Raw genomic sequence first — 26,978 nt, forward strand, 5'->3', positions numbered from 1 at the left:
ACACGTCTGGCCAGCGGGTTGGTCGTCTCGACGCGAGAAAGCGCTCGACAAAGTCACCGGCGACAGCGTCATCACCCTCACCATCGTCGGCATTGAGCAAGATGGCACCCGGTCGCATGCAAGATGACAGCATCGACGAGTCACTCTACTCTCGTCAGCTGTGAGTGCCTTCCCACTTGCCCGTGCAGTCATACCGGGCGCTGATCTGTAAGCAACTTGACAGCTACGTCCTGGGACACGATGGTCAGGATGGCTTTGACGCAGCATGTCCGAATGCTGATCCGGGTGCGATGATCAGCAATGCGACGTATGGCAGCTTCAGACGTCCTCATCGTCGGTCTGAAAGGTCTGGGAGTCGAGATAGGCAAGCCAGCAACTCCAGTGCACCTTACTTAGCTCATGCTGGACGATGATGCTATGTAGCGAAGAACATATGCCTTGCAGGCGTCAAGTCGGTCACGTTGTATGATCCTGCGCCCACAGAAGTAGCAGATCTAGGCACACAGGCAAGTTCGGCCTGGTTGATCAGTCCTTGCGCTCATGTACAGGACTATTGCTTGCAGTTCTTCTTGCGTCAGAGTGACATTGGCAAGCCAAGAGACGCATCGACCTTACCACGGATCTCAGAGCTCAACAGCTATGTACCCGTTCGCGTGCTCGAAGGCGAGCTCAATCACGACAGCCTCAAACAATTTCAGGCAGGTCAAGCTCGCATATTGCCACGCAACAAACCTTATGACATTCGGAGCAGGTCGTCGTATTGACAGAGGCGCCTCACGAGCAGCAAGTAGCAGTCAACGACTTTACGCACTCAAACGGCATCCACTTCATTGCTGCAGACACACGCGGTCTTTTCGGGCGAGTCGTCTAGCCCTTTAGCTTGCATCGTGCGCTAAGGAGTTCGCGTTGTGCGCAGATCCGTCTTTTGTGACTTTGGGCCAGACTTTGTCGTGGTCGATCCGACGGGCGAACAACCTCTGTCTGGCATGATCGCCGCAGTCCAAAAGGCAAGCACTCGGCGTCGTGCCCTCCTGTCCGATGCTCACCCGCCACTGCGCAGGACTCAGACGGACTGGTAGCCACTCTAGATGAGACACGACATGGCCTGGAAGATGGCGATTTTGTCACCTTTTCAGAAATAACGGGTATGACCGAGCTCAATGGCTGCAAACCGCGTAAAGTGACTGTCAAAGGTGGGCTAGCATCACGCTCGCGAATTTGTTACTCAATCGCGTCCAGGCCCCTATACGTTCACGATCGGAGATACGTCTGGGCTGGGCGACTACAAATCGGGCGGTATCTTCACGCAAGTCAAAATGCCCAAGATCATTCCCTTTCAACCGCTCAAAGACTCCCTCAAAGCGCCCGAGATTGTCTTTTCTGATTTTGCAAAGTTTGATCGGCCGCATACGCTCATCGCAGGTTTCCAAGCACTCTCTGCCTTCGCAAAGGCGAAGGGATCTTACCCTCGACCGCGCAATGCAGAAGATGCGGCTCACGTGCTCGAGCTCGCGAAATCGATCTACAAAGAGTCTGGTTATGACGGCGAGCTAGCTGAGCATGTCATCAAAGAGCTCGCGTTCCAGGCTCAGGGAGACGTTGCGCCCGTCAATGCTGTCCTCGGTGGATTTGTGGGTCAGGAAGTACTCAAAGCTTGCTCGGGCAAATTCCATCCTACTGTCCAACATATGCTCTTCGATGCGCTCGAAGCGCTTCCCGAAGGTCTATCAGAGGCAGATGTTGCCCCTACCGGCACACGCTACGATCGTCAGGTAGCCGTTTTTGGCAAAGCTTTCCAGGAAAAGCTTGCAAACAATCGCCAATTCCTCGTCGGTGCTGGTGCGATCGGATGCGAGATGCTCAAGAACTGGGCTATGATGGGTTTGGGATCCGGATCCCAAGGCAAGATCTTTGTCACCGACATGGACTCGATCGAGAAGAGCAACCTCAACAGACAATTCCTTTTCAGGCCCAAAGACCTAGGCTCATTCAAATCTGAAGCTGCTGCAACAGCAGTAGCGGAAATGAACCCAGATCTCAAGGGCAAGATCGAGAGCAGTCAGCTGGCTGTAGGCGAACAGACTGAGAATGTCTTCGGCGATGACTTCTTTGACAACATCAATGGTGTGACCAATGCGCTCGACAACGTCGTCGCGCGCCAGTACATGGACAGGCGATGCGTCTACTACAAGAAACCGTTGCTCGAGTCCGGCACTCTAGGTACAAAGGCGAATGTGCAGGTTGTCCTGCCGCATCTCACAGAATCATACTCCTCCTCGCAAGATCCGCCTGAGAAGTCGCATCCGAGCTGCACAGTCAAGAACTTCCCCAACCAGATCGAGCACACTATCCAGTGGGCCCGTGAGCACTTTGACGACTTCTTTACAAAGCCCGCAGAAACTGTCAATCTGTATCTGACACAACCAGACTTTGTCGAATCTGCCAAGTCTGCAGGACTACAACCTGATCAAATCAGACAGATCGAAGCCAATTTGGTGACTGAACGACCACTCAGTTTCGATCAATGTTTATCTTGGGCTCGCCTCAAGTTCGAAGAGGAGTACAACAACGAGATCCGACAGCTGTTACACAGCTTGCCGCGAGACCTGATCACCAAAGAGGGCTTGCCATTCTGGTCAGGACCCAAACGGGCACCTACGCCATTGACCTTCGATATTGAGCACCAAGATCATCTCGACTATGTTATCGCAGCTGCCAATCTGCGCGCGTTCAATTACGGGCTCAAGGGCGAGACGGATCCTGAGTACTTCAAGCGCAAGCTATCGGAAGTCATCGTGCCGGAATTTACACCAAAGAGTGGCGTACAAGTCCAAATCAAGGATGATGAGCCAGTCGCGAATAGCAGTTCTGCAGTTGATCCTGACGACATCGGTGCCCTCGTCAGTCGACTGCCAAACCCGAAAGAGCTCGCTGGCTATCGCATGGTGCCTGTCGAATTCGAAAAGGACGACGACAGTAATCACCACATGGACTTTATCACCGCAGCCAGCAACCTTCGCGCGCTCAACTACGAGATCCAAACGGCAGATCGTCATCGCACGAAGCTCATAGCAGGCAAGATCATCCCAGCTATTGCGACAACGACTGCGCTGGCCACCGGCCTTGTCTGTATTGAGCTTTACAAGATCATCGCAGGCAAGACAAATCTGGAAGATTACAAGAACGGCTTTGTCAACCTTGCACTGCCCTTCTTTGGCTTTTCAGAGCCGATTGCTGCCGCTAAGCAAAAGTACGACGACACGGAATGGACTCTGTGGGATCGATTCCAAATCAAAGGCGACATTACCTTGCGGCAGTTCCTCGATTACTTTGACAAAGAGCATGGCCTGGAAGTTTCGATGGTCAGCAGTGGCGTATCGATGTTATTCAGCGGCTTCATGCCAAAGAAGAAGAGCGAAGAACGCCTACAGATGAAGTGAGCCGAAAAGACGCCGGGAATGGACAAGCTGATGCGTGGATGCAGGCTGAGCACACTTGTTGAGACGGTCTCAAAAAAGCCGATACCGCCTCACGTGAAGGAGATCATGTGCGTCTCATGATCCGCGGAAGCTCGCGCATTGACACTTGTACAGCTTCGAGGTCATGTGCGACTCGAAAAAGACCGGCGAAGACGTCGAAGTGCCTTTTGTGACGGTAGGCCGCAAATCTTCTGCATAAGGTCTCTCTAAAACCATCTGACAGGCTCGCATCCGCTAGTTCAAGTAGAAATAGAAGACGAATGTACTGCATGCAAAACAACAATGCCAGCTCGTAAAGACTTCCTCATCGTCGCTTGCCTTTTCCCTTGAGCTTTGCGGCGTGGGCTTTGGGTTTGCCTTTGGGTGGTCCGGTACGAGCTGGAGATGCGCCTGGTTTGCCCTTTGACTTGTTGCGGCGGGCTGTCATGTCTTCTGCGAATGTGCTCCTCTTCTTTCCCGTCTTGGCCGGTGCAGCTTTGACCTGGGTAATCTTCCCAGCCTGAGCCGCTTTCTTGGCCTGTCGGACGGCTGAAGAGATTGCACCGGAAGTGACGCGCGTATCATTCCGCGCATCTCTCAGAGCGTCTTGACGTCGCTTTTGCTTATGATTGAGCTTCTTGGGTCCACGTGCCTGTGTTCCCGTCAGTAAAGTTGTCCCTTACACAGAAGTCGGATAGCCAACCTTTTCTTCGAAGCCTGAATTGTACTGGGCTGTGCCAGCATCTTTTGCTTTCTTCTTGTCACCCTCCGACTGGAACCACGTCCTTCGAGGGCGTCCGGCGATTTCCTGCTTGTACTCAATCAGGTTCTGGCCTTTCTTGGCTTCCATCTCTGCACGGCGGATCTCCTTCTCCTCACGTTCTTCTTGCATGACCGTATTGATCTCCGCTTGTAGCTCCGTGACACGATCTGTGGCCTCCTTGATCACTTCGGGCGGGAGGACGCGTTGCTTGAACCGATCCGCAGGTGCTGCTTTTGTAGCTTGCTTGACCATCTTTCGATCCGAATCACCCACTAACGTCAGGGCTCGACCAGCGTTGCCTGCACGAGCAGTACGGCCCACACGATGGAGGTAGATATCGAAGCTACCCGGCATCTCGAAATTGATGACGCTCTGAACACCCTTGATATCGAGACCACGAGAGGCAAGATCGGTAGCACAGAGATGGGTCGCCGTGCCCTCTTTGAAGTTCTGCAAAGACTGCAGACGTTGCTCTTGAGATAGATCGCCATGGAGTTCTTCCGCAGCCAATCCGCAGAGTCCGAGTAAAATGCGCGCACGATGCGCTGCCTGCTTGCTTCGGAAGAAGATGATGGTTTGGCCGCGAAAGGTACGCTGACAAATTGCGAGAAGAGCAGCTTCTCTCGATGCCGGGGTATCTTTGCGAATGCGTAGAAATTCCTGCATGAGACTTTCGACCGTCGTTCCCGTCTCGTCAATTTTGATCCGCACTGGCTTGTCGAGCGAGAGTCGGGCGAGCTCATTGACATCCTCCGTGATCGTGGCAGAGAAGAGCAAGGACTGTCTCGAACGAGGACATTCTTTGATGATTTCTGTCAATTCATCTCTGAAGCCTTCTTCGAGTATACGGTCAGCTTCGTCGATGATGAGAATCTCGAGTGAGTCCAGAGTGAAAGTCGATGTGTTGCGAACATGATCAATCAATCGGCCTGGCGTAGAGACGACTACATCTGGCCGTTGACGCAGCTCGGCTTCTTGCACTTTGAGGGACAGTCCGCCAACGCAAAGACAAAATGATATGTCGGTGTAGCGAGCAAGCGCTTTGCCAACGCTGTGAACCTGTACTGCCAGTTCTCGAGTCGGACAGATCACGAGTACGCGCGTGCGCGCATCTTTCTTGTCTCTGTAGAGCAACCGTTCGAGCACGCCTAGCCAGAAAGCAACTGTTTTTCCGCTGCCTGTGTTAGACGAAGCGACAATGTCTTTGCCCATCAGCGCTACTGGTATCGTTTGAGCCTGTATGCGAGTGGGTGTCGTCAGGCCTAGCGCGCCGAGCGCAAGAAGGAGCGGCCTTGAGAGTCTTGCGTTGGGCAGACTGGCAAAGGGTGGCAGAGCCGTCTCAGCGGAAGGTGCAACCGGCGCCTTTTCAAAATATGCCTCTGCTGCAGCTGTCTCGTCTGCTGCCTGTGCGAACCGCATGTCAACTGATTCGGGAATCGCTTCGTCGTCGTTATCGTCATCATCTATGATTACATTCGCTAAGGCTCCGAATCCGTTGATGCCATCTATAGCTTCATTCGCCGCTTCGCTCGTGCCTTCGTCTGCTGGAATCTCCTCTTCATCTTCGGCCATCTCTACAATCTTGCCGTCTATCGCTTCCTCGGCTTCGTCACTTTCCGAACCGGCAAAGAAATCGTCCTCGTCCTCGTCTTCATCCGCCATGCTATCATCACTAGCATCGTCATCTTCGAGCCTTGGCTTTTGATGACGTGCTAGAATCTCGCCAGTCGTCACGCGTGGCTGTAGCAAGCGTGAGCAGAAGCGCTGCAGATTGCAGTCGAACTGACAATGCCATTCTTCTTCTTGAACAAGTCGATTGTCTCATTCATATCCTGCTCAGTCCGCGTCCAGGTGAGCCCATCCCGATGATTTCTTCACGGAGCATGACTGACCCATAGATCTGCCGCTCCGTTCGCACGGGCTCGCTGTGCCAGAGAACGCATCGAGTTGCCGCCCATCGAATCAAAGTCAAAAGCAGCGTTGAGAACCAGTCCGTCTTCATCCTTGCCCGCCTTTTGACCTTTTCTACTCTTTGCGCTCTTTGCAGCGGGTTGAGCATCGAGTAGCTCGGCAGCTGAAGCCTTTCGTTTGCCTTTGCTCTTTTGACTTTGCTCGCGTTTTGCTGGGGCTTTTGCTGAGCTCGCTGAAGCTAGCGGCGTCTCCTGTTCGTCGTCGGGACCCTCTTCATCGGACGAGAGGGTGAGGATCAAGTCGTCCAGCTGCTTCATTGTGCGCAACGCTTGCTAGACACTCGACCGCCTAGCTAGCAAATTCGAGCGGGCGAGTTCGGGCGAGAGCAAGCAGGGCTAGCGCGAGAGCTGGCGAGCGAGCGTGGCGGCAGAAAGGGCGCGGGCGCAGAGAGACTCTGCTGACAGCATTTACCCTTCCAAGGATGGTCGATTCACCTGTCGCCTCGGCATCAAAGCCGATCACTAGCAATGGAGACGCAAGCGAGATACCGACAGACATCATCCTCCCGCCGCCAGCTATCCGAGGTACGCCAACTTGTACCTGGCTTTAGCGGTGTGATCTCAAGCAGTGCGTATCGTAGAGATTGCGGACAAGACAGCTGGATTTGTAGCCAAGCAGAAGGATCCCAGCAGCTTCGAGAACAAAGTTCGCAACAGGGAGAAGGCCGACTCTCGCTTCTCGTTCTTGCAGCCTGGCGATGTCTATCACGCTTACTACCAGTACAAGATCAAGGAGATCAAGTCAGGCGCTGCGGTCACTGCGGGAGGACTGAGCACGCCCTCTGCGGGCGCTGCTGCTGCTCAGGTGCCCGAAGATCCCGACGAGCTCGACAGGCCAAAGGGTGATCCGCCCGCGCCTTGGGAGTTCAAGGGAGAAATGCCCACCATCAACGCTGTTGATCTGTATGTGACATGGAGATCATATGGTCCTCTGAGCTCACGGTGTTGACATCTGTGACAGGGATATCCTGAGACTGACAGCACTCTTCACTGCTCGTTCAGGCCGCAAATTCTCCAACGACCTCGCCGCCAAAGAGCGAACAAACTATCAATTCGACTTTCTCCGCCCATCTCATTCGCTCTTTGGCTACTTCAACCGACTCGTACAGCAATACGAAGCCGTCATCTCGCCTACGTCCGTCGCGCTCGAGAACCTCACGCGGCGATCAGGCCGACTGGCTAGCGGCTTGACCGAGAAGGAGAAGCGTGCAGAGGGGCGCAGAGAGGTCATGAAAGACGTTCGCAAGAGAGTAGAATGGGAACGATGGGAACAGGACAAGCGGAAGAAGAAGGAGGATGCCCAAGAGAAGGAGAGGAAAGCGTTCGAAGAGATCGAATGGCAGGATTTCCAGGTCGTCTCTACTGTCGAATTCACAGATGCCGACGATCTTATCGAGCTACCTGCACCGCTCAAATTGGCCGATGTGGAGAATATGTCACTTGCTGAGAAGAGGATGGCTGCCTTGCTGATGGAAGGCAAGGAAATGCCAGCGGAGGAAGAGCCGGAGGTGCAAGCTATCGAGCAACCGATGGACGAAGCTGCGTCTGCCGAGCGAAGGAAGCAAGTTGAGATCAAGATCGCGCACGAATCTGGTCCGATGAAGATCAGAAAAGACTATGTGCCTAAATGTGCGTCGAAGCCTTTCTTCACAGGCTATGACCTGCTGACGATAATGTTCCACGTGCAGCCAAGTCGGCAAAGGGAAACACTACGACATGCACCATCTGTGGTCAAGAAGTCCCTGTTGACGAATTCCAAGAGCATGTCCGGATCGAACTGCTCGATCCTGCATGGAAGGAGAAGCAAGCTCAGACAGAACGCAATCGTACTGCTGCCAATATGCTCACGGAAGGTGCCGATGTTTCTGCATCCCTGCGAAAACTGGCAGCCAAACGAGGCGATATCTTCACAACGACAGCAGCAGCAGACAAGCGCAAAGCAGAGGAAGCAGAAGAGCGCAAGAAGCAGAAAGAGCGAGAAAGAGCGGTCTGGGATGGCCATACTAATTCGAGCGATGCCGTCACTGCTAGATTTGCTGCTGGCGCGAGCTTCGACGCTCAGATCGACGCGCTCCATCGTGCAAAGGGTCTGGCCGGCTCAGAGCTCCAAGGCCAAGTCGGCCCTGGTTTATCTGCTCCTGCTCCCGAGCCTGTTCAATTCACCGGAGTAAGTATGAGTGCCGCACCTCAACCCGCATCAAATCTGCCTTCGTTCGGTCCGCCTATCAATTTTGCAAGCGGAATGGCTCCGCCCGGCATGGCCCCTCCTCAACCTTTGCCGCCCATCTCGCTTGCTCCGGGAGGATATAGCTATGGTCAGATTCGTCCTGCTGTTGATCCTGCTGTCGGTCAACCAGACGCAAAGCGTCGCAAGATGCCCGGCCAAGTCTATCCCGAAGCCGAATGGCTCCGCCTTCATCCTGTTCGTCCATCTTTGTTGCGCTCTGGTTCGACACTCATAGCTATTGACAGGAGCCGATAACGGTGTCTGTCCAGCTTCCTACTTTGCCTGACAAGCCAGAGTGGCATTGTGATGGCAGTGTACTTCAGCTGTCTGATATTCCGCTTACCCTGCTTGCCGGCACGTTGCGAGATAGGATACAAGAGAAGATCGGTATGCCCACTGGACGACAGAAACTTTCGCTGGGGGCCAGAATTCTACAGGCCAATATCACGCTGGCCGCGCTCAATCTGGATTCGTACGATGTGCTCACTTTGGCTCTCAAGGAGACTAAGAAGCGATAGTCCAAATTCTTGCATTATTTGTGCAATTTTCCAGGGAAGAGCTAGACGAACAGCTCTCTGGCATTTGAGACTGCGGCGTCCTTGAATGACACCCAGCCAGCCCGTCCTTGTCGCTTGAGCAGTTCTGTCGAGCGGGTGTTATTGATGAGCACCTTGGCAGGCTCTGGCAGACCCTTGAAATCCTGTGGAACGTTTGCCTTTGGCCAAGCATGTCTCCAAGCATCGAGCGCTTCGTCAAGTGAAAACGGACCGGCTGCTGCCCAGAGACGCTCGTGGTTGACATCGGGCTCGAGCAGAGCGGCGATGTGAACTCTTGCGGCATCTTCCACATCGACGTACCACGATGGCACAGCGTTGAACGCGAGAGCCATCTCTGGCTTGCCTTCGAGAATATCGTTGAGGAAAGTATGCGTGCTGTACTTGCCCTTTTCAGGGTTGGAAACTCGGCCGAGCACGTAGTCGGGTAGGACAGCATTGGCGCTATAAGCTGGCTTCTCTGCATCGACGAACTTCCAAAAGGCTTTCTCGCCTGCGAATGTGTCAATGAGCGGCTAGCAATATTTTGAGATGATGCTCACCTTCGACCTTGCTGGCAGCGTACGCATAGACACCGCGCAAGGGATCGTCGCCTTTGGCAAAGGCACGAGTGACAGCCTCTTCAAAGTAGATATTCATGTCAGGCCTGTACGTTTTGCCAGACTCGGGATTGAAAGAGGCAATCCTAGAACTCGTCAATACGAATGACTTGACGCTCGGTGTCTTGGCTGCAGCGCGTGCGAGCGACAGTGTCCCGTCGACCACAGACTTGACAACTGTTGCGGCATCGTCCGAGAGCGAAGAGTCGGTGGCTAGGTGAAGCACGCCATCGACGCCCTTGATGGCTTCGTCGAATGCATTGGCCTGGGTAATGTCGTGTATCTCGACAGTTTCGAATGATCCAGCTCCGTGCTCCTTGTCGAGCTTAGACTTGAGTGCTTGAGCTCGACTGGCGCTTCGCGTAACCCCGCGCACGTGGAATCCTTGGCGAACGAGATGCTCTGCGACTGAACTGCCTATAAAACCGGTAGCACCCGTAACAAGAATGAGGGAGCCCGGTGCGAGGCGTTGAGACGACATGTGTGCTTCTGTGTGAGTGAGTCTTGTGTACTTGCTAGCTTCTGCTGTCGATTTGGAAGGTCAGAATGGCAGGTCCGAGGAGAAGGAAAGCTGTCTTTATATCGATTTCTACCATGAAGCCTGCTGACTGTTAATGACAAGCGCGCTTGACTCAGCGAGATCAACCACGCCTCCTGAAGCTGCCAGGACAGATCTGTCGATAGTGTTGGGTCAGGAGAGATACTTATCGCCTGCGACAGTGGCTGAGACTTTACACAATTCATCAGCAGTCATGAGAGTATACGAGGCATTCAATTTCGGCAACATCAGATTGTCCTCATATTGATCACGTGACGTTCATCGCGCGGTGCAAATTTCTCGCGAGCAATACTAACGTGACAAGATTTGTACACTGGGCACGCATAAAAAGCGCGTTCCTCATTCTTTCCACACTTAACTCGGCTCGAAGCGACTCAATGCGATTCAACAAAGCGTTCAGCGCTAGGCCGGTGCCGAGGTAGTAGTGAAAGTGTGTAGGCCTGTGTGTTCATCGGTCTGAGCAGCTGGTCTGTCAACGCGAATTGTTCCAGCACAGCTGGAGTCGACTTCAAGTTCGCCTGCTTCATCACTCTCCTCTCCTCTCTCGTTGCCAGTAGCAGTCAGGAGAGCGTTTTTAGCCTGCCAGTAGGGTCACTGCTGAGCGCTAGCCTCTTCCTCCTGCTCAGCTCTCAACGAGAATCCCACTCATCCTACTGGCTGCATCGCGCTGTCGGTCTGCTGTGCAGCCCCCCGCCAATTGGCACCTGTATATATCGGGCTTGCTACAGCCAGCCGACAGCCCTTGCAGTTATTCCCCTCCAATGCAGCTTTATTACTTTCTTCACCGTCGGGTCACATCCGTCCTGGATTCGAATCATGAGCGAAAATCTCTCTCTGCGCGTGCATCATCACTTGAGCGTCTTCTAGCTTGTACAGCACACTATCACATGCAGCATCCAGACGAAGGACTGATGGACCCGAGCTGACGAGCATTTCAGCAACTGGGCAGCGTGGACCGGCTGATTGATACATTGCAATCCAACTTTCTCTTTCCGCCCCTATAGACTTGGCTTCGCCTGACCAGACTGGCGCTCTCCGTCCTGATCACACCTTTCAAATCATGAGCGGATGTCTAAGGCGACTGAGCCGCTGGCTTTGCGAATCACATGCAATATCTGCTTATACATCGTGCGAATGATGCTCCAGCACGAGGATGCGGCGCGATCTTATAAGCCCCGAAGTAGTCTGAAACATAAATGGCTGACAGCCGGAGATATGGACATTGGCGAGCAGCTTGGACAGCACGAGCCAGGTGGGATCAGATCATGCCTGAAACGTGTAGCGTCGCTATGCAGACGCATCGCGAAGGCGACGCTTGCGCACTCCGCACGACTTCCGGATGCCTTGAGAGTGAAGTCGATGGTGACATCAAGCTATCTGGCTGAGACTGTGTTGGCGAGTCGCTCTGTTGACAAACGACTGAGGAGGGACTGATGGGAAAGGCAGTTCGCAGCGGGCATCCTTCTAAGGAGTGCTGCAGCTCTTGATCATTGCTACAACCAGTGGCAAGTTGATTTGACTGGGCCGCTCAGCTGTCCTGGCGGGAGGTATGCATCTGCCATCACTGCAGGCAGTAGTCTGTCCTTTGTCCTGCCGACGACATTCGAAGATTCAGCGCCTATTCCCATGGCGACATACGTTCGTCATCAGCCTCTCCGCGCCTCGTAGCAGCTGATCGGTTCCTCTAGTTCACCTCGGATCCTCCAGGCTGCGTGCTTGCAATAACCGAGTGGTATCCTTTAAGTTTAGGAACGGCGTGCGGATCTGGTCGACGCGCTGGCTACAAGATGATTTTCTGGGTCTCTTTGCTCGACTCTAACGGCGACATCAATGACAGAAACCCAGATGGATGCTGTACGGCCACTGCCCAAGGTGTTCTTGAGATTTGTACGAGCTCTGTGGCTGCATCGTGCCGCGCTGATCATCTCGATAGACAACAACGGAGGAACACCTGCTGCTCGTTTGATTGGCGACATCTCTGTCTGGCAAAGTAGAGATCGCCCCTTCGTCTCTAGATGCTGACTCGCTGACACACGTCTGGTAGATTGCGACCTGAACAGAAGGTTCTGCGTCAATCATCCGAAGAACAGTGGCGAATGTCAGGGTACTGTGACTGCGACGGCCACATTGATCGCCAATGATGATGGCGGCAATGTATAAGCCAGGAATGCTTGCGCAGAAAACGGAGAGATGATCGCGCAATCTTGATGCGAGGATTGATCAATCATCGTGAGTGACGGATGACTGACAACGCCAATCGCGCGCGGTTAGAAATTTATGCTTTCTCCACAGATGGCGGAGAGCGCCGCGAGCGACCTCCGTCATCGTCGTCATAGAGAGAGTCAAGTTTGTCGATCCTCGCAGAGTGAACGAGCAAGAACAGCTGAGGGTGGTCGATCTGATCGAGAGAAAAGAGTAGAAACGGCTGTTTAGAAAGAGATCGAGCTTTACAGCGAGAAGGATTAATCCGAGGCGGGTCGAGACAGAAGAGGAGAAGGCCCATCGATACCCGCAAAGACGCACCGAGGACGCAAACAGCAAGGTACGTCATCCGTCACTCGTGTATGGTCAGTCGATCGTTCTTTGCGCTTTGCTGCTCGAGGCTTGCATTGCCCGTGCGCAACCGCTTAGTCACCCCTCTGGCCCTCCGACTGCTGGCATCCAAGCGAGAGACGATGCTAATGCAGCGTTGTCAGATCAGCACCCTTGTCTGATTCTTCTTTGGCTCTTTCCCAGAGACCGACATAAGCCAGCCTGTACCTCGGCTAAGTCAGCTAGACACACAATCTGGCGTCCGGAGCGGCAATCAGGCAGCCCTACGAGGCCAGTCAAGCGCCATCAAGTCACTACTACGCTCCTCCAGGCTCACGAGCAACGCCAGCTAAGCCCATCATCCCGGTAAACAGCAGCATCAGACCAAACGCACAAGAGCAACCTCCAACGACCGGCTTTGGAGGGATCCACCAGTCTGAGCAGCATGCTACCGACGGGGGTACGCCGTAGCGCCAGCTTGAGATTCCAATACTGACGAGTCGCGAGGGTAGAGCAACGATACGTACGAGCATCGTCTGACCCAGTCTCGCGACCTGGACTAGGTCACTACTCAAGCAAGCTTGATCTCGAACCAAACCCATTCGAGCAGTCCTTCTCGTCCTCGCATCCTCCGCCGCCAGGCTACAACCCTGCTCTGGCTGCCAACAAGCTGGACTCGCCATCACTACCCCGGAGAGCGCGATCGAGCTCGCCCGCGATACGAACGCCCTCTGCTCATCCATTTGCGAGCGGCACAGGCGCAACACCCAGCCATCAAACTCCGATTACGCGCGACATCCATTCTAGTGCAGGCCAGGCTAACATTCCCGTAATTGGATCGTCTGGCGGATCTAGCGCTGTGAAGCTACCACCTCTCGCCTCGCTTGCTAGTCCTACCCCTGCCAACAGCACCAGCTTGCACAATTTTGGCTGGGACTTTGACCATTCGCTCAGATCGGGTCCTCTTTCGCCTGCTATGCTAGCTGGGCCGGCGCAGAATCATCAACAACCGCATCAGCATCATCCGCATATCAACGGCGCCTCCGGCTCACACTCTTTGTTTGACTCGTCGTCATTGAGGACTGGCTTGACGCCCATGATCGAAGGCGGTGACTTCCCTCCGCCAAGCCCGGCAACACAAGCAATGTTTGCGATGATGACCAATCAGACTCCCGGCACGGGCGGCAATCATGCCGGTGCAGGCGCAGATAGTAGCGCTCGCAACGATCCTAATCACTTTGAGGCGAGCTTCTCAAAGGCAAACGAAACTGCTTCGCTCAGAGTACGAGCGCAATCCAATCCCGGCATCCCTACCGGCGAGGAGGTCGCAAAGGCGGCAGCTGCTGCTGCCGCGCAGACACAAGGTGTCCCGAGGCCACTCACATCTGGCCAGCGTGCAGCGATTGCCGTCGGAGCTGCTGCGCGTGGTAGACAAGGCCCGATACCTACTGGCTATCACGGTCAGCCAGTGGCGCCGTCTATAGCGCCATCTTCGCTCAACAATGCACAGCAACAACAGCAACAGCAGCATCAGCAACAACAGCAACAGCAAGCGGCAATGCAGCACAACGCATACGCTACTAACCCACTCTATCTGCTCACACAGGCTTCCCAGGGTCTCGAACAGGGCGGAGAGCCCGAGGATCTCGTTGCTGCTGCTGCGCTATCAAATTTGAATTCGGCAGGATCCTATGGCAATCTAAAGCACTTGCCATATGCATCTAATCCCTATCATCAACACAGTCAACCTAATCAGCAGCTACCTAGTGCCACAATCAGTCAGAACGGGTCATCCAATTCGCCCGCTTCGCAAGCTCCCGCCCGTCAGTCAAAGCGCGCGCCGAAAAAGCGAAAGCAAGAGGAAGATGTGCCAGTCCCCGCTCCGTCTACGAAGAAGACAGGCCGGGCGAAGAAACCGAAAGACGAGCCCGAAGATATTGATTTCAACGATGGCTCGTCCAGTCTCAACGGAGGTGCAGGCGACGATGGCAGATCGGACAATGGCGACTGGGACGCCAACCAGCCGCCCCGAGATCCATCAAAACCAGAGACAGAAGAAGAGAAGCGCAAAAGTTTCTTGGAACGGAATCGACAGGGTACGCTGCGTCGCATCGCCCACAAGCTCATACTGATCGTTCGGGGGGGAATAGCTGCATTGAAATGCAGGCAGAGAAAGAAAGCTTGGCTTTCTCAACTACAGGCGAAAGTCGAGTATCTTACCTCTGACAACGAAACGCTACAAAACACAGTCAATTCGTTACGGGACGAAATATCTAGCCTACGAAACTTGCTCGTCACGCATAAAGATTGTTCGATCGGTGCAAACGGACACCGAACGCTTGGCGAAGCGCTCGGTCATCAACAGCCGAATCATTCACCATTCTGATCCCTTACGACCTGTCTGCTTGTTCGCAAGCTATCCTGTGCATATGCCATGCTACATTCGATCTCTTCCTGTTGTGTCAATCCTGCACAATTTGTCAATAACCACGCAATGCGCGCAGTGCGCTCGGACCTCTTCGATCTGATGTGCCATCTTCCCTCGCCACTCGTTTTTAATGTCTTCCTCGTCTGCCTCTTCGTCACGACATGTCCGAATACGCAAGAGGTGCACCTCCGGTAGGTGGAAGCAATGTTCAGCTCCAGCCAGTCGAGCCATTCTCTCTCGGACTCTTTCTCGCGCCTTGGCTTCTCGGGATTAACATTGCATGGGCCCTCAATGGCGCCGGCCTCATCGTGCTGTGTCGCTATATCTCGCATTACAAAGACGACTCTCGCTGGATCAAGCTAGCAGTCGCCGTTACATCGGGCACTGCATTGCTCAGCATACTCGTAGACACGCACGTCGGGTTTCAAATCTTCGTTAGCTGGTTCGGCGATGCGAGCGCGCTCGTTGACAATCGTTTCGTGACTGTGCGCTCACTCACGACTTTTCCTCCCTGGAGAGTTGATACGAACAAGCAGGTCGAGATGTCATTTGCGCTTGTGGCAATCGAAGCCTTTACAGCGCAAGCGTATTTCGCCGCACGCGTCTATCGATTGACGAACCGCAGCAAGCTAGTCATATTTCCCATTGCCTGTCTCATGCTACTCGGACTAGCAACCGGCATCTTGCTCACGGCCATCTTCGCCAGCGGATCCGGAACGCAAGTCTTCTTCAATCAAGGCAATCTACGATGGGCGCTCGAGAGCCATCTGTTCATCACTGCTAGTGTCGATCTGTGTATTGCGGCGGCAATTTGCGCAAGACTATGGACAGTCACATCGAGCGAGAGTGGAGCACGAGCGAGCGTATTCGTCATGCGTACGATCAGATTGGCATTGCTCTCGTCTGGTATCAGTTCCTTGCTGGCGATGGCCACAGGCGTGCTCTTCCTCACGAGTGACACGACCGGCTTGACATTCATGGCTTCACTCATCTGCCTGACTCAAGTTTACAATCTCAACTTGCTCTTTGCTCTTACCTCGCGGTCGACGCAATTGACACGACCCAAAACGAGTGACAAGCCGATATTTGGCTATCCGGTCTTGCAAAACGAGAAACAAGATTTTTTCAATAGCCAAGCGATCAAGGATACCGAAGCGTGAGTCACGAATGTTTACAACGAACTCCTGCTGACCATCATTGAAGAGCCATGTCACGCCCGTTACCGGTTAGAGCAGATCAGTTTGATTCATGGCGATAGCAGAGTATTCTTAGCAGGTCTCAGGGGTTGTGAACACGTTGCAATTCGTCAACGACATCAAGCCCCGTTAGCATCTGCAGCAGGCTTAGCAGATGCAGCTTTCGCATCTCCTGCCTCCGCTTTCGGAGCAGATGCAGCACCAGGCTGTGGTTTGGCCGCATCTGGCTTGTTCTCCCTTGGCGGTCTCGGTTCGCGAGGCTCTCTGGGCTCATTTGGTCTGTTCCCTCCTCTTCCCCTCGTCGGCCCTCCTCGCGATCCTCCTGCGCTTCCTCCCCGTGAATGACCTCTGCCACCTCCACGAGAGGGTCGAGAGCTCTCTGGCACTGTTTCACCTGTCGGTGTAGCGGCCGCGGGCACATCGCTCGCCGGTGGCTTTTCAGACTGAGCGCGCTCCGGACGATCGCCCTGAGGACGTTTGCCAGGCTTGTTGGAATTGGGAGTCTTTCGACCACCTGTAGCTGACCCAGGACGCTCAGAGTTCTCTCGCTGAGCTGCACTGTCAGTCGCAACAGGGCCGACAGCAGGCGGCTTGATAGGCGCGTCTGCTGGTTTTGGCCCTACTCGGTGCATGGGCCCCGACGGCTGATTGTAAGGCCCTCTCTCGTTGTTCGAACTGTGAGAGTTGTTCCAGTTGCCGGAGAAGCGATCGTTACGATTGAACCCGTTTGCTCTTCCGTGTGGATGATCGTCGCGATGTTGTTGAGGTCGATGGGCCGGCGAGCGGGAAGGTTCGTTCGAAGGCGCGAGGGATGGCGCTCGAGTGGCTTGAGGGGAGGGCCCCGAAGGACCTTTGCTCGGCAGGCTCGGTCTCGCTGTGGACGGCGCAGGCGGGTTCTGACGATAGAGATAGTGGAAGCCCTGAGACTTCATCTCTGTGGACACTCTGCCGTCTGCTAGATCGAAGATGAGATTGCCGTACGTTGTATCTGGTAGGTTGAAGTGCCAGACGTTCTTGTAGGCAAAATCGTCTGGGCTTGCAGATCCTGGCGGTACGGGCTCTTGCGGAACTCGATTTGTGACTGCGAGCGCATTCTCCAACAGCGGCTTTTGCTCGTCACTGAGGCCCCCTCAAATCTCAGCTTCACTGCTAAAGTTGAGGATGCGAGACCCACTCGATTTGCGCCTCGACATCTGCGCGAACACGGCCCCAGACTTCGTTGAAGGCGTCCTTTGACTGCAGCAGCTTCCGACGGAACGCATCTTGATCTTGCTGGACGCTAAACTCGTTGTAGCTCGTGCCATACCTGCATGACCGTAACACATGAGCAGCTGAACTGCATAACCAAGGTTGTTCAGGCTCGCCTGAAATGCAGACTGGCCGAAACGGTAAAGTCTGCTCTGAGAACGAGAGCGAGTTGGGCAAGGAGCCCTTCCTTGCCTGGTGAAGCATGAGAGATGAACAGTCTCGTCTCTGATTGGGAGTAGACGCGCTGGGCAGTATCGACGAGTTCGCCAATCTGGAGTATCGTCGTCCACATGGTGCCGGCTGCACCTGCTGTCGTACCTGGCCCCTCGCCGTTATCGAATAGCTTGTGAGAGATGACTGCTCCCCCCAGACCGAGCAACCTGAGCTTTAGCCCGCCAATATCGAGCACTCTCGTTGTCGATTCGGAGAGGATGGTCAAGTTGGGTATGGAGTACGATGGAGGGTGAGCCATCTTGGGCGTGGAGACGGGTGCGGCGGAGATGGGCGCAGAGGGAGCGGCTTTGATCTTCTCGATGACGGCTACATCCTCACAAGCGCCATAGACCGTATAGACCGGTACTTTCAGTACGAGCTCGCCCGTGAGCAGGAGCGGGAACTCGGACAAGTGGGTCTTGTTGGGATCTTGTGAGTCGCCGGAGGAGAGGAGCTGGCGTTGCTCAGAGGGTGCGACATTGTTGGCGAGCAGTTGCGCTCGAAGGGGAGAAGAGATGCAGTTGGAGTATTGTATGACGTGTCTCAGCGTCTTGTCGGCTATACGCGCCAGAGAAGATTGCTCTGTCCGGTGCGCAGGAGGGCATCAGTCATGCAGAGTATGAGGACGGTGAGGGGGCAGAGTTGACTTGCCGTAGAACCCAAAATCGCCAGTGTGGATGATCGCTTTCGCCCGATGTTCTTCAGCTAGCGCGTTCAGCTGCGAGATCTTGCCTGGCCACTCAAGTCCTGGTCAGCCCGGTCGAGTGAGCAGGCCAGATCCTGGCGGACCTCTGATGTCGGCCACACAGAGGATCCGTCCACGAGCGGTATCGATAAAATCGAGCCTTTCCGAAAGACTCTCGGGCGTCTCCGAGGTGCTCGGCTTGCGTGTATCGTCCGATACCATGATCGTGCGCGCCTGACTCTGTCAACTGTGCTTCGGCCTTGCAGTGGCACTCGTCAGTTCCTGACTCTTTCAAAATCAAGAGAGAGGAGAAGCGTTTCTCACGCTCGCGTAGTTCCACGTGGCACTTCCTCTTTCGCCTGCTCAGGCTCTCGATCGTGTCTTTTGCTCACACCGGCATGGCATCAGCAGCCACGAAGCTGAGGACGTACCTCAAGGGGGATGTGTCCATCCAGTCCAACTTCAGACACTTGTACGAGTACAAAGGGATGAACAAACCCGTCAAACAAGCCGAAGGGCCCACGATCCAGTGGCCAAACGAAAAGCATCGCATCAAGTTCTGGAACATCCACCCTGGTGATCAGGTCGTCGTACGGGAGGGTCCGCCCGCCCTTGTCGGACAAGTGGGCACAGTGAGGATGGTGGACAGGTTGGGCAACAGGCTTTACTTTCATGAGGATCAATTCCACGTGCGTCTGCCTGCTCTGTTGCTGCTTCGTCCCTTTGGGCCTGATGGGCAAGCACAGAGGGTCTTGTCGGAAAGGGAGATTAGGAGGAATAGTAGGCTGGGCCCCAACGAGGCCATCCCGCCGGGCGCAGGACTCGAACCGATACCGATTCACTACTCCAATGTTGCCCTCGTCATAGGTCGGCACGCTGGCATCAGCTGACCCGTAGGAGCTGACACCGCCGGCTGACACGACAGGCACAAAGCTATCACCCAAGCTAGACGAACGGGGTGAGGCCATCAAGGACAAGAAAGGCAACCCCGTCATCGCTTCGACAGAAAGGCAAGCCTGGTCTCGTTTGCTTTCGCTCGACCAGTCTGATGCCGAGAGGCGAGCAGAATGGTCGCAGGACGACTGAAACGAGGAGCGAGGATATACAATCACGAGACGAAACGGATCGAGTGGTCGAGGATAGCGGTCAATACAAAGATACTACGATCGGATGGCAGGCTCGTTCCTGACCTCGACGACTTTGCTTCTGGCTCGGTCATACCTCTGCCCACCGAGACAAAACCGACGCGTCAGTCGCAGCACCTTCCCACCTGTCACAGAGCTGACAGAACGGAAACAGTGAGAAGTCCCGCGAGTTTTGAGATGAAACCGAGCGAAGCGGCCAGAGTGACCTGGACGCCCACGCTTGTCGATATCAGGTTGCCGGAGAACCGACCGAAGGAGCTGGATATACCCGAGATCGATCTCGGCGGGAAAGCGTTCGACAAGATGAGGAAGATGCACGGGCCTAAAGCGCGCAAGGTCGAGCTGGCTCAGATTGCCAATGCGGTCAAACGACAGGACATTGCCCAAGCTGTCTTACTGCAGAGTGCGGGAAGGACGAGCCAGCGTACGACGAGATGATTACATTGTTGCATTGCATTGTACTGTCGTCGAGTAGCTAGTCCTTCTCACCCAATCGCTGAAGATAACCATCAATCTCTTCTGCGCCCATCTGTAGACTCATTGTCAGTTCTCCTTGTGACCTCCGACAGCTTGGTGAAGCCTACCGTCCTGAAGCGGTAGATTGACTTTGAACCGCCTTCGCTTTTTGAGACGATGCCAATCTCAATCTCTGTACTCTTGAAATCGGTGGCGAGCACGGTCTGGAGTGAAGTGATGGCCAGCTCGACAGTCTCTTCGAGCGTGTCGAGCTTGAAGCCTTCTGTTGCAACTGGCTTGGAATCTACAGATCCGACGGTAGCGCCGGCGGTGCCCGAACCCGTCGTGGCAGTCGTAGAAGTCGCGCTGGTAGCAGAAACGACGTTACTGCTCGGCGAAGCATGGGCAGCCTTCTTGTAGGCTTTCTCCAGATAGTTGATTGCTTCCTGTTGTTTCGTTCCAGAGGCGGTACCCTTGTAGCCGACATAGTAGCCAGCAGGATCGAGTTTGAACAGAGCAGGCGCGTCGAGTTCTGTATCGATTCCGATGATGATCATCGAAATACCAAGCGGTCTCATTGCTGCTCTCTGGGTGTAGACCTGATTGATCGACGCCAGTCTCTTTGCGAGCGCGTCCGGTGTGATCTCGTAGCCGTACTTGTACCTGAACTCTGCAGCTTCAGACTGAGCTCGTTGGACTTGTGAGCGAGCATCTGCAGGTCGACCCATGACGACGCATCCGATCGTCGGTGTCAGGTTCCACATCGAAGTCACCGTGGAGGGATCCAGTAGCTTGTCCTGCCCGGCTCGCTCGCTCACATCAGCTCGGCGTACCGAGGGTGAGCATGACGAAAGAAGCGGACCGGTATTTTCTTCTGGGTGATCATCACTGCACTCTCTTCGCCCCTGATGGCAATAGCAGTCTGACCTGCTGCAGTGATCGCCTTGAAGGCATACTCTGCACAACAGATCTGCAGGTCAGCGCGAGAGGAGACGGCAGATCGACAGGTCGAGCTTGCCGACTTGGTACAATCTCCCCTCGGGCGAGAAGACCGTCAGAAACCTGTCCGCACCTGCATCGTCAGCTCTGACATGGGCTGGCTGGCTTCGCGACGGACCGATCGTAAGAGCTTCTGGACATGCTCGCAGTCCGGCTCTCGCTGTCGAACGCGTCAGTAGGGATCAATTCCAGCAGCGCGTGAAGATTTCCTCAAGATGAACTCGGTGAAATCAGCTGAGAGCCTTCGAACGTCGGTCGGCGTGGTGAAGTCGACCGCCAGCCATGGGCAAAGTACACGGATCGCTAGCGCGAGCAGGCAAAGGCAGGCCACTCCCTACGCGAGCGCATGCGTGAGCTGAACGTGCAGTCTGTCTGCAGTCAAATCGCAAACGCCAAAGGTCGAGCCTCAGGAAAAGAAGAAGAAGCTCACTGGCCGAGCGAAGAAGCGTATCCTCTACAACCGCAGGTCAGTCGCTAGCTAGCTCGCTCAGCTGTCGATCACCGTCTTTGACACTCGTTGCGTCATGACAGGTTCGTCAATGCTGTCACCGGACCGGGCGGCAAGAGGAGAATGAACCCCAAGTCAGTCACCACTCACTTCCAAGCTGGCTCATCAGCTGATGTGAGACATCGTCGACAGCCCGGAAGGCAAGAGCGGATAGACGTAGTGTTACTGTTTGCATACAGCATTCTCCTCGATCTCCCTCTTCCTCGCACCACGCCCCCGATGCTCGCTCATGAGGATGCATTCACAGCATCACCACGCCAACTCCGCTTCCGTTCGGTTTCCCGCCCAGCTCGGGAATCGCACTCGCACTCTTGGCTTCGATCCCTCTTCCTTCGGGCGGCCGACATCCTCCCGCGATCGCATGAGCGCGCCAGTTGTAGAGGTAGTAGTTCAAGAAACCATCGCCCGCTCCAAACTGTTCGATCACCATCAGCACACAGCGTTGCGCAGCGTGAACGAGTGCTCACTTTGAGATCGTGGATGAAGAGATTGTTATCCATGAGCGTGAGCGCGTTGAAGACGTCGAAGTGGGCCTGTTCCGGCGCAGTTTCGAATCAGCACGAGTAGAACTGACGACAGGTCTGATCCTACATTGCGAGCAATGATGAGCGCATCCGTCACGAGCGCAGTCAGTCGTAGCCGTAATCGAGTTCGATCTGACAGATTCTCGCTCTCCCAACTCGCGCCTTCGCCTGTCGGCACCTGATGACTGGCATAGTAGTACAGATACGCCGCATTGACACAAGAAGGAGGATCCGTCCTCATGGCCGTACTCGGAAGCGTGTAGAACGAGAACATATCTGTGATCTCGCCAGATTGCGGATCTTGGACAACGTACGTCCAGGTGACCTGGCCTTTCCTCTTGCCCGAAACAAGAGGACCGGATCCCTTTGAGTTGAGGAAATTGTGCTCAATCTCTTCGTTGGTGAACAGGGGAGCTACATCGAATCGCGCCATGTATTGCCTGAGAAGCAAAGCGACGGAATGCACGTCGCCAGATTCGATCTCTCTCAACCCTTGCAAAGAGGTATTTTGGGGCAGTTCGTACTGTTTGATCACTCGGGCCATGGTCGAATGACGCGGCAGAGCAGAGAAGCCGACTTCGATGAGATGCTTCGGGTTGAGCGATCGATGGTAGTATTGAGAGGTAGCAACGGGGGTGGGAAGGAAGACACCGGCGGTGTAGATAGCTTGGTAGATACCTATGAGATGACACCGACGGGTGATCTCTTTGATGAGCAGTGGCGCAAGTCGCTTGCTCCTCAGCATCTTGTGGATACACAGGAAGTTGATCTCTGTACAGAACCGGGATCTGTGCGACTTGCGGCTCAGCTAGGGTGCATCTGCTGAGAAGGCTTGACGCACAATTTTCGGACACGCAAATTGAGGGGTATGCCGGTGATAAAGGCTACGAGCTTCCTCGTCGCCGTTACTCGTACTCCGACATGGTGGTCTGCGATATAGCCGGGTGGCTTGAGCGCCCTGCTGTACATGTTAGCTCACGTTCGAGGCTCCATATCGAAAGCTGAGACTTGCCATTGGATAAAGTCGTTGGAGTAGTCGAATCGGAACATGGCATCGTCATCCTCCACGTAATGATGAGTCAATAACTCATAGACCTCCTGACACTGCACAGTGCGAGAAGCTTAGCGCCACGTGTGCAGAAGGTGAGGATGAACGTGCCTGAGTGGATTGGGTGAGATCCATGGTGACCCATTCGTAGTCCTTCGGAAGAGGATAAGGCTCCTTGCGAACGTTTGTGTACGTCTCATCTTCTTCTATCACTCCCTCTTCGAACTTCTCTGGCGTCTTGCCTAACTGGGGCACAGGCTGGGTAGCCCAGAACTTGTGAGTACCCATGTCTCTGTTTCGCACGAGACGCGCGCGTCGGTCAGTTCGCGCGGTTGTGACTTTCCAGCAAGATCAGCGTACTTTCTGTTCTTGCCTCCCAGACCTGATCGACCCTGGATGACATCCTTTGCGTTGAGTTGGGAAGCGAGTTGCATGAGCTGTTCCGGTGACAGGTGAGCCGCTTCTGGGTGTTTACGTATCTCCCGCATCATCATCTCTGTCAGCTGCCTCTCGCTCATCTTCACTTTCCCGTCCGATCCCACAGCACCTTCCCTCTCCCCTCCCTTGTTCGACGGCGATGTACTCGTGCCTTGGGCAGAAGTAGAAGCAGATGTAGCGTCACCATTGGCCGCCGTATCGTCTTGGTCGAAATGAGATGTGGACTGCAGGATGGATTCCATCTTTGCTTTTGCTCTGGCTGCTAGCTTCTGCCGCTTCTTCTTCTTCGCTTTCGCTGAGCTTCCTCCTTCCGTCACCTCCGAGTCTCCATTTTGGGCAGCTTGTGGAGCTGCCGGGTCGTTTGTCGATACTGTGTCAAGGCTGAGTCCATTCATTGCCGAAGCTGCATCTTGCACTGGCGTCTCCGATAGGGAGTGTTCGAGCTCTTTGGAATCTGCCATCCGAGCTCCGATGGCCGAGTGGCAAGCGTCACAGAATCCGCTCGAACAGGCTCGACACGACACGACACGCCCACGCGCGAACGAGCGTCATGCCAGGCTCGAGCACTGATCTACCGACTGTGCCCTGAGCACGCACTTGTCATCGTGCAATCTACACCCTCAAACGGTCTATGAACTGTCTGCGCATCAGGAACGCACCGCTAGCTAGCACGCTCGCTGTCCATCCTCGTCCGAACAGACCTCCCACTTTGCGCCCGGTGACTTGTCTGAACTTGGTCTCGATGAGCATTGCGCACGCTTGCAGTAGGAAGAAGCGAGTGCAGCCTAGATCCCAATCGAATGGCTTGTACGATGTCGCCAGATACAACGCTGCATTCCCCGAAACAGGTCAGCCATGACGTTCACCAGCGAGCAGCTCGAGAGCCCTACGAATGTCGTGCAGCACAAAGCCGCTAAGCAGGAATGTAGCAAAGAGAGCTGCAGTCCGCTTGCCGTCTTTCTCGCCCGGCCAACGAGCGATCACAAAGCGGTGGGTCACCTCGAAGGGTCGGGCAAAGAGACCGTGCCATCTTGCCCACCAACGTGCAACGCTGTCTGCTCTCCAGGGCGAGCAGAACATGTCCGGCCACGCAGAGCTATCGAATGGCGCTACCTCTACGCCCGCTAGCAGGAGTGATGGCCTGGCGCAGCAGTCCGCGAGTGCACAGAGAGTGATGACGGCTTCCATTGATGCCCATTGCGATGTTGCCTGGATGGCAAAGAGCGCCACTTCGAAGACTGCAGAACTTGCGACCGACTTGCTCGTATGTCGATATACAGGCTCGAGCCATGTCCGATGCACCGACCCTGCTTCGTGGAAAGCCGTCCCCGTCGTCAGCGCCACCGTAGGCACCAGGATGACAGACAATCGTAGAAGCTTCCGTATGGCTGCCTCTGCGAATGGACCGGTCCTTGGAAGAGAATACTGCAGCCGATGGTGAGGTATTCTCCAGGACCAGCCTATGCCACGAATGGAGATGACGATTGCAAAGCTGTCCATCAATCTTTCTCGACGCGTTGGTGGCTCAACCGACGGATCCCGATAGCTCGTCTGACCGACGCGAGTATATACATCGTCAGATAACGACCTATCAGTATGGCGGCGGACATCAGTATGCTCAGATGGAACGCCGCTGTCCTGACCATTCTACGGTTCGACAGATGAACATCACGAGCGTCATGTACCACTGCAGATTGAGCGCAGAAGTCAAAGGTGACAGTGGCAGACTGTACAAAGTCGTATAGCGAATGGTGTATGCAAAAACGCCAACGCCAAGGAGTCGCCGCCAGATGAGATTCGGGTTGTCATTTGGCCGATGGCGAACATGATACGCCTGGGCTACCCAGCTACTGAACAGAAGGGCGCTTTCGATGACAAAGACGAGCATTCAGGTTGGCGAGACAACTGGAAAGATGGGGTAGAGGGTACTAGAAAGGCTGTGCGTCGCTGCGAAAGCCGTTTACCGTGTGGAGACCTCGTCGGGGTCCAAGCTCAAAGATCCTGTCCGATGCGTCCATCCTACCTACAACGGCAGCTACAGGCGGACACTGACAATACGCCCGAACGAGTCATTGAGGGTGATGTGGAGACGCTCCTGTAACGAGAGGAGACAAGACGACACAAGCTCCTGAAGATGCCTTGTCAACGCTTCAGCTCCTTCCAGGCCGCCAAAGCATCGCAATCAACGTGCTCAAGAAGCGCAAGATGCTCTTCACTACAGTGTTTGTGGGCTTTGTGACCGCCGCACTCGCTCTGCCCAGTCCCGAAACTGGCGTCCAGGGCAGTATCGTCATCGAGCCATCATCGCGTACGGTCAAACGTGACGGTACAGGCGAGAACGGCGATGGGACGAGCAATGACTTCCCTCCTGCACAAGGCGGTGGAGGAGGAGACGACGATGACGACTCGCCTGTTTCTCAGATCTACGATCTCGTGTTGGCCAGTTCTGCCCTGTGTGACGTTGGCAAGGTAACGTGGACGACGCCCTTCCACCTCAAGGTCGCCGCCGACAGCCCAGGCATGTCCCTTCACGCCAGACGATCAGCATGCGCTCAGTGATCAGTGTGTGCAGCCGATATGCCTCAGGTCAGCATCAATGGCCCGCTGCACGAATCCGTCGTCGATTGGGGAACGGGCGCAACTCAGAACCAGGGCAAGCTGGTGCTCACGATGCATTGCGAATCTGCGCTGACATATCATTATTGACAAGACGGCATCAATCAGATCATGATCTACGTGACCGCGCGCGCGGGTAGCGCCGAGTTTGCACCCGATAGTGGATGGCAACCCAGCGTCCAAGCTTGCTGCGGTGTCTACATCACTTGGACTTGTGCGTTCTGTTCCCTGCTCAGTGTCTCAGATCTGACTCTCGCTCTGTAGTCTGGGCTGTATGTCTCGACGGATTGTCTGAGCTAAGAGCATGCTGACCGACAGGTTGTCGTCGCACATAGCACGTCAGCGATCGTAAAGCGCTTTGCCCTGCTTACTTGCACAGTCGACTGACCAACACTGTGCAGTACTGATCGACCAGAAGGAAGTACCTCAAGTCATCGCTTGGCGCGCTTGTGGTGCAGGTGCAGCCTTTTCGCACGCTAACCAAGCCACTTGCGCCAAATCGCCTGTACCGGACTGTGCGTCGGTTCTGCCCGCTCTGAACGGGCTGACTGACTGACTGACTGAATGATTCGGTCTAGCCTACGACTACTGCCAAGACCTTCCCCCGTCTTTCATTCGCTACGCCGCATGGTTCAAGCAAGATGGTACTTAGGCGTGCTTTGTGTAGTCGGAACAGTCACAAGCAAGCGATGCAATGCAATCTTCCATGCATGCGCCCTGCAACTGAGTGCGCGGGCTTGACAAGCGACTGCCAACGCGAGCGTGCGGTAAGCTGCAGTAAGCAAGCAGAGGCAGGTCCTTGGCATGGCGCG

The 26,978-nt window shown here is 54.8% G+C and overlaps 12 protein-coding genes across 12 annotated transcripts; 7 read left to right on the forward strand and 5 right to left on the reverse strand.

The window, feature by feature from the left end:
• The first annotated feature begins 94 nt into the window (after positions 1-94).
• L969DRAFT_85846 (uncharacterized protein) lies at positions 95-3,771 on the forward strand. Its single transcript, XM_014713777.1, has 10 exons — positions 95-160; positions 224-364; positions 424-506; positions 564-698; positions 752-858; positions 917-1,007; positions 1,061-1,193; positions 1,240-3,436; positions 3,485-3,547; positions 3,571-3,771. Exons 2-10 carry the CDS (start codon positions 301-303, stop codon positions 3,650-3,652), a joined length of 2,955 nt encoding a protein of 984 aa, XP_014569263.1. The 5' UTR covers positions 95-160; positions 224-300; the 3' UTR covers positions 3,653-3,771.
• A 12-nt stretch (positions 3,772-3,783) lies between these two features.
• On the reverse strand, positions 3,784-6,486 carry L969DRAFT_22594 (uncharacterized protein; the record flags this gene model as incomplete). The annotated part of the gene is made up of 4 exons (XM_014713594.1): positions 6,114-6,486; positions 6,009-6,053; positions 4,162-5,961; positions 3,784-4,110 (listed from the first exon to the last, which is right to left on the reverse strand). The coding sequence occupies exons 1-4, from the start codon at positions 6,447-6,449 to the stop codon at positions 3,784-3,786; spliced, it is 2,508 nt and encodes an 835-aa protein (XP_014569080.1). The 5' UTR covers positions 6,450-6,486.
• Positions 6,487-6,542: 56 nt separating this feature from the next.
• Positions 6,543-8,949, forward strand: L969DRAFT_85848 (uncharacterized protein). The gene is made up of 5 exons (XM_014713778.1): positions 6,543-6,716; positions 6,773-7,094; positions 7,153-7,820; positions 7,880-8,613; positions 8,664-8,949. Exons 1-5 carry the CDS (start codon positions 6,614-6,616, stop codon positions 8,934-8,936), a joined length of 2,100 nt encoding a protein of 699 aa, XP_014569264.1. The 5' UTR covers positions 6,543-6,613; the 3' UTR covers positions 8,937-8,949.
• L969DRAFT_85849 (uncharacterized protein) lies at positions 8,924-10,332 on the reverse strand. Its single transcript, XM_014713779.1, has 2 exons — positions 9,515-10,332; positions 8,924-9,465 (listed from the first exon to the last, which is right to left on the reverse strand). The coding sequence occupies exons 1-2, from the start codon at positions 10,050-10,052 to the stop codon at positions 8,978-8,980; spliced, it is 1,026 nt and encodes a 341-aa protein (XP_014569265.1). The 5' UTR covers positions 10,053-10,332; the 3' UTR covers positions 8,924-8,977.
• A 1,585-nt stretch (positions 10,333-11,917) lies between these two features.
• L969DRAFT_93181 (uncharacterized protein) lies at positions 11,918-15,048 on the forward strand (the record flags this gene model as incomplete). Its single annotated transcript, XM_014713780.1, has 6 exons — positions 11,918-12,017; positions 12,064-12,120; positions 12,584-12,672; positions 12,909-13,122; positions 13,175-14,758; positions 14,813-15,048. The coding sequence occupies 6 exons, from the start codon at positions 11,918-11,920 to the stop codon at positions 15,046-15,048; spliced, it is 2,280 nt and encodes a 759-aa protein (XP_014569266.1).
• Positions 15,037-16,377, forward strand: L969DRAFT_344979 (uncharacterized protein). The gene is made up of 3 exons (XM_014713781.1): positions 15,037-15,575; positions 15,627-16,246; positions 16,294-16,377. Exons 1-3 carry the CDS (start codon positions 15,252-15,254, stop codon positions 16,346-16,348), a joined length of 999 nt encoding a protein of 332 aa, XP_014569267.1. The 5' UTR covers positions 15,037-15,251; the 3' UTR covers positions 16,349-16,377.
• On the reverse strand, positions 16,310-18,479 carry L969DRAFT_85853 (uncharacterized protein). The gene is made up of 3 exons (XM_014713782.1): positions 17,651-18,479; positions 17,461-17,592; positions 16,310-17,405 (listed from the first exon to the last, which is right to left on the reverse strand). The coding sequence occupies exons 1-3, from the start codon at positions 18,004-18,006 to the stop codon at positions 16,406-16,408; spliced, it is 1,488 nt and encodes a 495-aa protein (XP_014569268.1). The 5' UTR covers positions 18,007-18,479; the 3' UTR covers positions 16,310-16,405.
• A 351-nt stretch (positions 18,480-18,830) lies between these two features.
• Positions 18,831-20,235, forward strand: L969DRAFT_102129 (uncharacterized protein; the record flags this gene model as incomplete). Its single annotated transcript, XM_014713783.1, has 5 exons — positions 18,831-19,121; positions 19,179-19,299; positions 19,358-19,442; positions 19,499-19,680; positions 19,732-20,235. The coding sequence occupies 5 exons, from the start codon at positions 18,831-18,833 to the stop codon at positions 20,013-20,015; spliced, it is 963 nt and encodes a 320-aa protein (XP_014569269.1). The 3' UTR covers positions 20,016-20,235.
• On the reverse strand, positions 19,732-21,218 carry L969DRAFT_85854 (uncharacterized protein). The gene is made up of 5 exons (XM_014713784.1): positions 21,151-21,218; positions 21,052-21,095; positions 20,896-20,990; positions 20,162-20,830; positions 19,732-20,106 (listed from the first exon to the last, which is right to left on the reverse strand). Exons 1-5 carry the CDS (start codon positions 21,171-21,173, stop codon positions 20,053-20,055), a joined length of 885 nt encoding a protein of 294 aa, XP_014569270.1. The 5' UTR covers positions 21,174-21,218; the 3' UTR covers positions 19,732-20,052.
• A 79-nt stretch (positions 21,219-21,297) lies between these two features.
• On the reverse strand, positions 21,298-24,072 carry L969DRAFT_85855 (uncharacterized protein). The gene is made up of 10 exons (XM_014713785.1): positions 23,473-24,072; positions 23,224-23,404; positions 23,077-23,168; positions 22,906-23,022; positions 22,132-22,852; positions 22,008-22,073; positions 21,673-21,955; positions 21,562-21,614; positions 21,409-21,496; positions 21,298-21,352 (listed from the first exon to the last, which is right to left on the reverse strand). The coding sequence occupies exons 1-7, from the start codon at positions 24,009-24,011 to the stop codon at positions 21,782-21,784; spliced, it is 1,890 nt and encodes a 629-aa protein (XP_014569271.1). The 5' UTR covers positions 24,012-24,072; the 3' UTR covers positions 21,298-21,352; positions 21,409-21,496; positions 21,562-21,614; positions 21,673-21,781.
• Positions 21,315-21,694, forward strand: L969DRAFT_102131 (uncharacterized protein; the record flags this gene model as incomplete). The annotated part of the gene is made up of 4 exons (XM_014713786.1): positions 21,315-21,354; positions 21,411-21,498; positions 21,564-21,614; positions 21,673-21,694. 4 exons carry the CDS (start codon positions 21,315-21,317, stop codon positions 21,692-21,694), a joined length of 201 nt encoding a protein of 66 aa, XP_014569272.1.
• A 333-nt stretch (positions 24,073-24,405) lies between the features above and the next one.
• L969DRAFT_93188 (uncharacterized protein) lies at positions 24,406-26,818 on the forward strand (the record flags this gene model as incomplete). The annotated part of the gene is made up of 8 exons (XM_014713787.1): positions 24,406-24,540; positions 24,617-24,987; positions 25,097-25,263; positions 25,661-26,068; positions 26,123-26,203; positions 26,261-26,380; positions 26,568-26,681; positions 26,745-26,818. 8 exons carry the CDS (start codon positions 24,406-24,408, stop codon positions 26,816-26,818), a joined length of 1,470 nt encoding a protein of 489 aa, XP_014569273.1.
• Between the last annotated feature and the right edge of the window lie 160 nt (positions 26,819-26,978).

The sequence above is a fragment of the Mixia osmundae genome, assembly GCF_000708205.1.
Source record: "Mixia osmundae IAM 14324 unplaced genomic scaffold scaffold_3, whole genome shotgun sequence".
Classification (NCBI taxonomy): domain Eukaryota; kingdom Fungi; phylum Basidiomycota; class Mixiomycetes; order Mixiales; family Mixiaceae; genus Mixia; species Mixia osmundae.

Bases quoted from the DNA above. Each gene is read 5' to 3' on its own strand.
- L969DRAFT_85846 (XM_014713777.1), top strand. From the start codon at position 301: ATGCGACGTATGGCAGCTTCAGACGTCCTCATCGTCGGTCTGAAAGGT. The intron at 699-751 runs GCAGGTCAAGCT...CATTCGGAGCAG, and splicing joins ACAGCCTCAAACAATTTCAG to GTCGTCGTATTGACAGAGGC. The intron at 859-916 runs GCGAGTCGTCTA...CGTTGTGCGCAG, and splicing joins GACACACGCGGTCTTTTCGG to ATCCGTCTTTTGTGACTTTG.
- L969DRAFT_85848 (XM_014713778.1), top strand. From the start codon at position 6,614: ATGGTCGATTCACCTGTCGCCTCGGCATCAAAGCCGATCACTAGCAAT. The intron at 6,717-6,772 runs GTACGCCAACTT...TGCGTATCGTAG, and splicing joins CCCGCCGCCAGCTATCCGAG to AGATTGCGGACAAGACAGCT. The intron at 7,821-7,879 runs GTGCGTCGAAGC...TTCCACGTGCAG, and splicing joins AAAAGACTATGTGCCTAAAT to CCAAGTCGGCAAAGGGAAAC.
- L969DRAFT_85849 (XM_014713779.1), bottom strand. From the start codon at position 10,052: ATGTCGTCTCAACGCCTCGCACCGGGCTCCCTCATTCTTGTTACGGGT. The intron at 9,466-9,514 runs GTGAGCATCATC...ACACATTCGCAG, and splicing joins CGCTGCCAGCAAGGTCGAAG to GCGAGAAAGCCTTTTGGAAG.
- L969DRAFT_344979 (XM_014713781.1), top strand. From the start codon at position 15,252: ATGTCCGAATACGCAAGAGGTGCACCTCCGGTAGGTGGAAGCAATGTT. The intron at 15,576-15,626 runs GTGCGCTCACTC...ACGAACAAGCAG, and splicing joins TTGACAATCGTTTCGTGACT to GTCGAGATGTCATTTGCGCT. The intron at 16,247-16,293 runs GTGAGTCACGAA...CCATCATTGAAG, and splicing joins GCGATCAAGGATACCGAAGC to AGCCATGTCACGCCCGTTAC.
- L969DRAFT_85853 (XM_014713782.1), bottom strand. From the start codon at position 18,006: ATGGCTCACCCTCCATCGTACTCCATACCCAACTTGACCATCCTCTCC. The intron at 17,593-17,650 runs GCGAGCCTGAAC...ACGGTCATGCAG, and splicing joins TCGGCCAGTCTGCATTTCAG to GTATGGCACGAGCTACAACG. The intron at 17,406-17,460 runs GTGGGTCTCGCA...AGGGGGCCTCAG, and splicing joins GATGTCGAGGCGCAAATCGA to TGACGAGCAAAAGCCGCTGT.
- L969DRAFT_85854 (XM_014713784.1), bottom strand. From the start codon at position 21,173: ATGTCCAGAAGCTCTTACGATCG. The intron at 21,096-21,150 runs GTCCGTCGCGAA...AGGTGCGGACAG, and splicing joins TCCAGAAGCTCTTACGATCG to GTTTCTGACGGTCTTCTCGC. The intron at 20,831-20,895 runs GTCCGCTTCTTT...CGAGCCGGGCAG, and splicing joins TCACCCAGAAGAAAATACCG to GACAAGCTACTGGATCCCTC.
- L969DRAFT_85855 (XM_014713785.1), bottom strand. From the start codon at position 24,011: ATGGCAGATTCCAAAGAGCTCGAACACTCCCTATCGGAGACGCCAGTG. The intron at 23,405-23,472 runs GTACGCTGATCT...CGTGCGAAACAG, and splicing joins CTGGGAGGCAAGAACAGAAA to AGACATGGGTACTCACAAGT. The intron at 23,023-23,076 runs GCAAGTCTCAGC...CATGTACAGCAG, and splicing joins TCCAACGACTTTATCCAATG to GGCGCTCAAGCCACCCGGCT.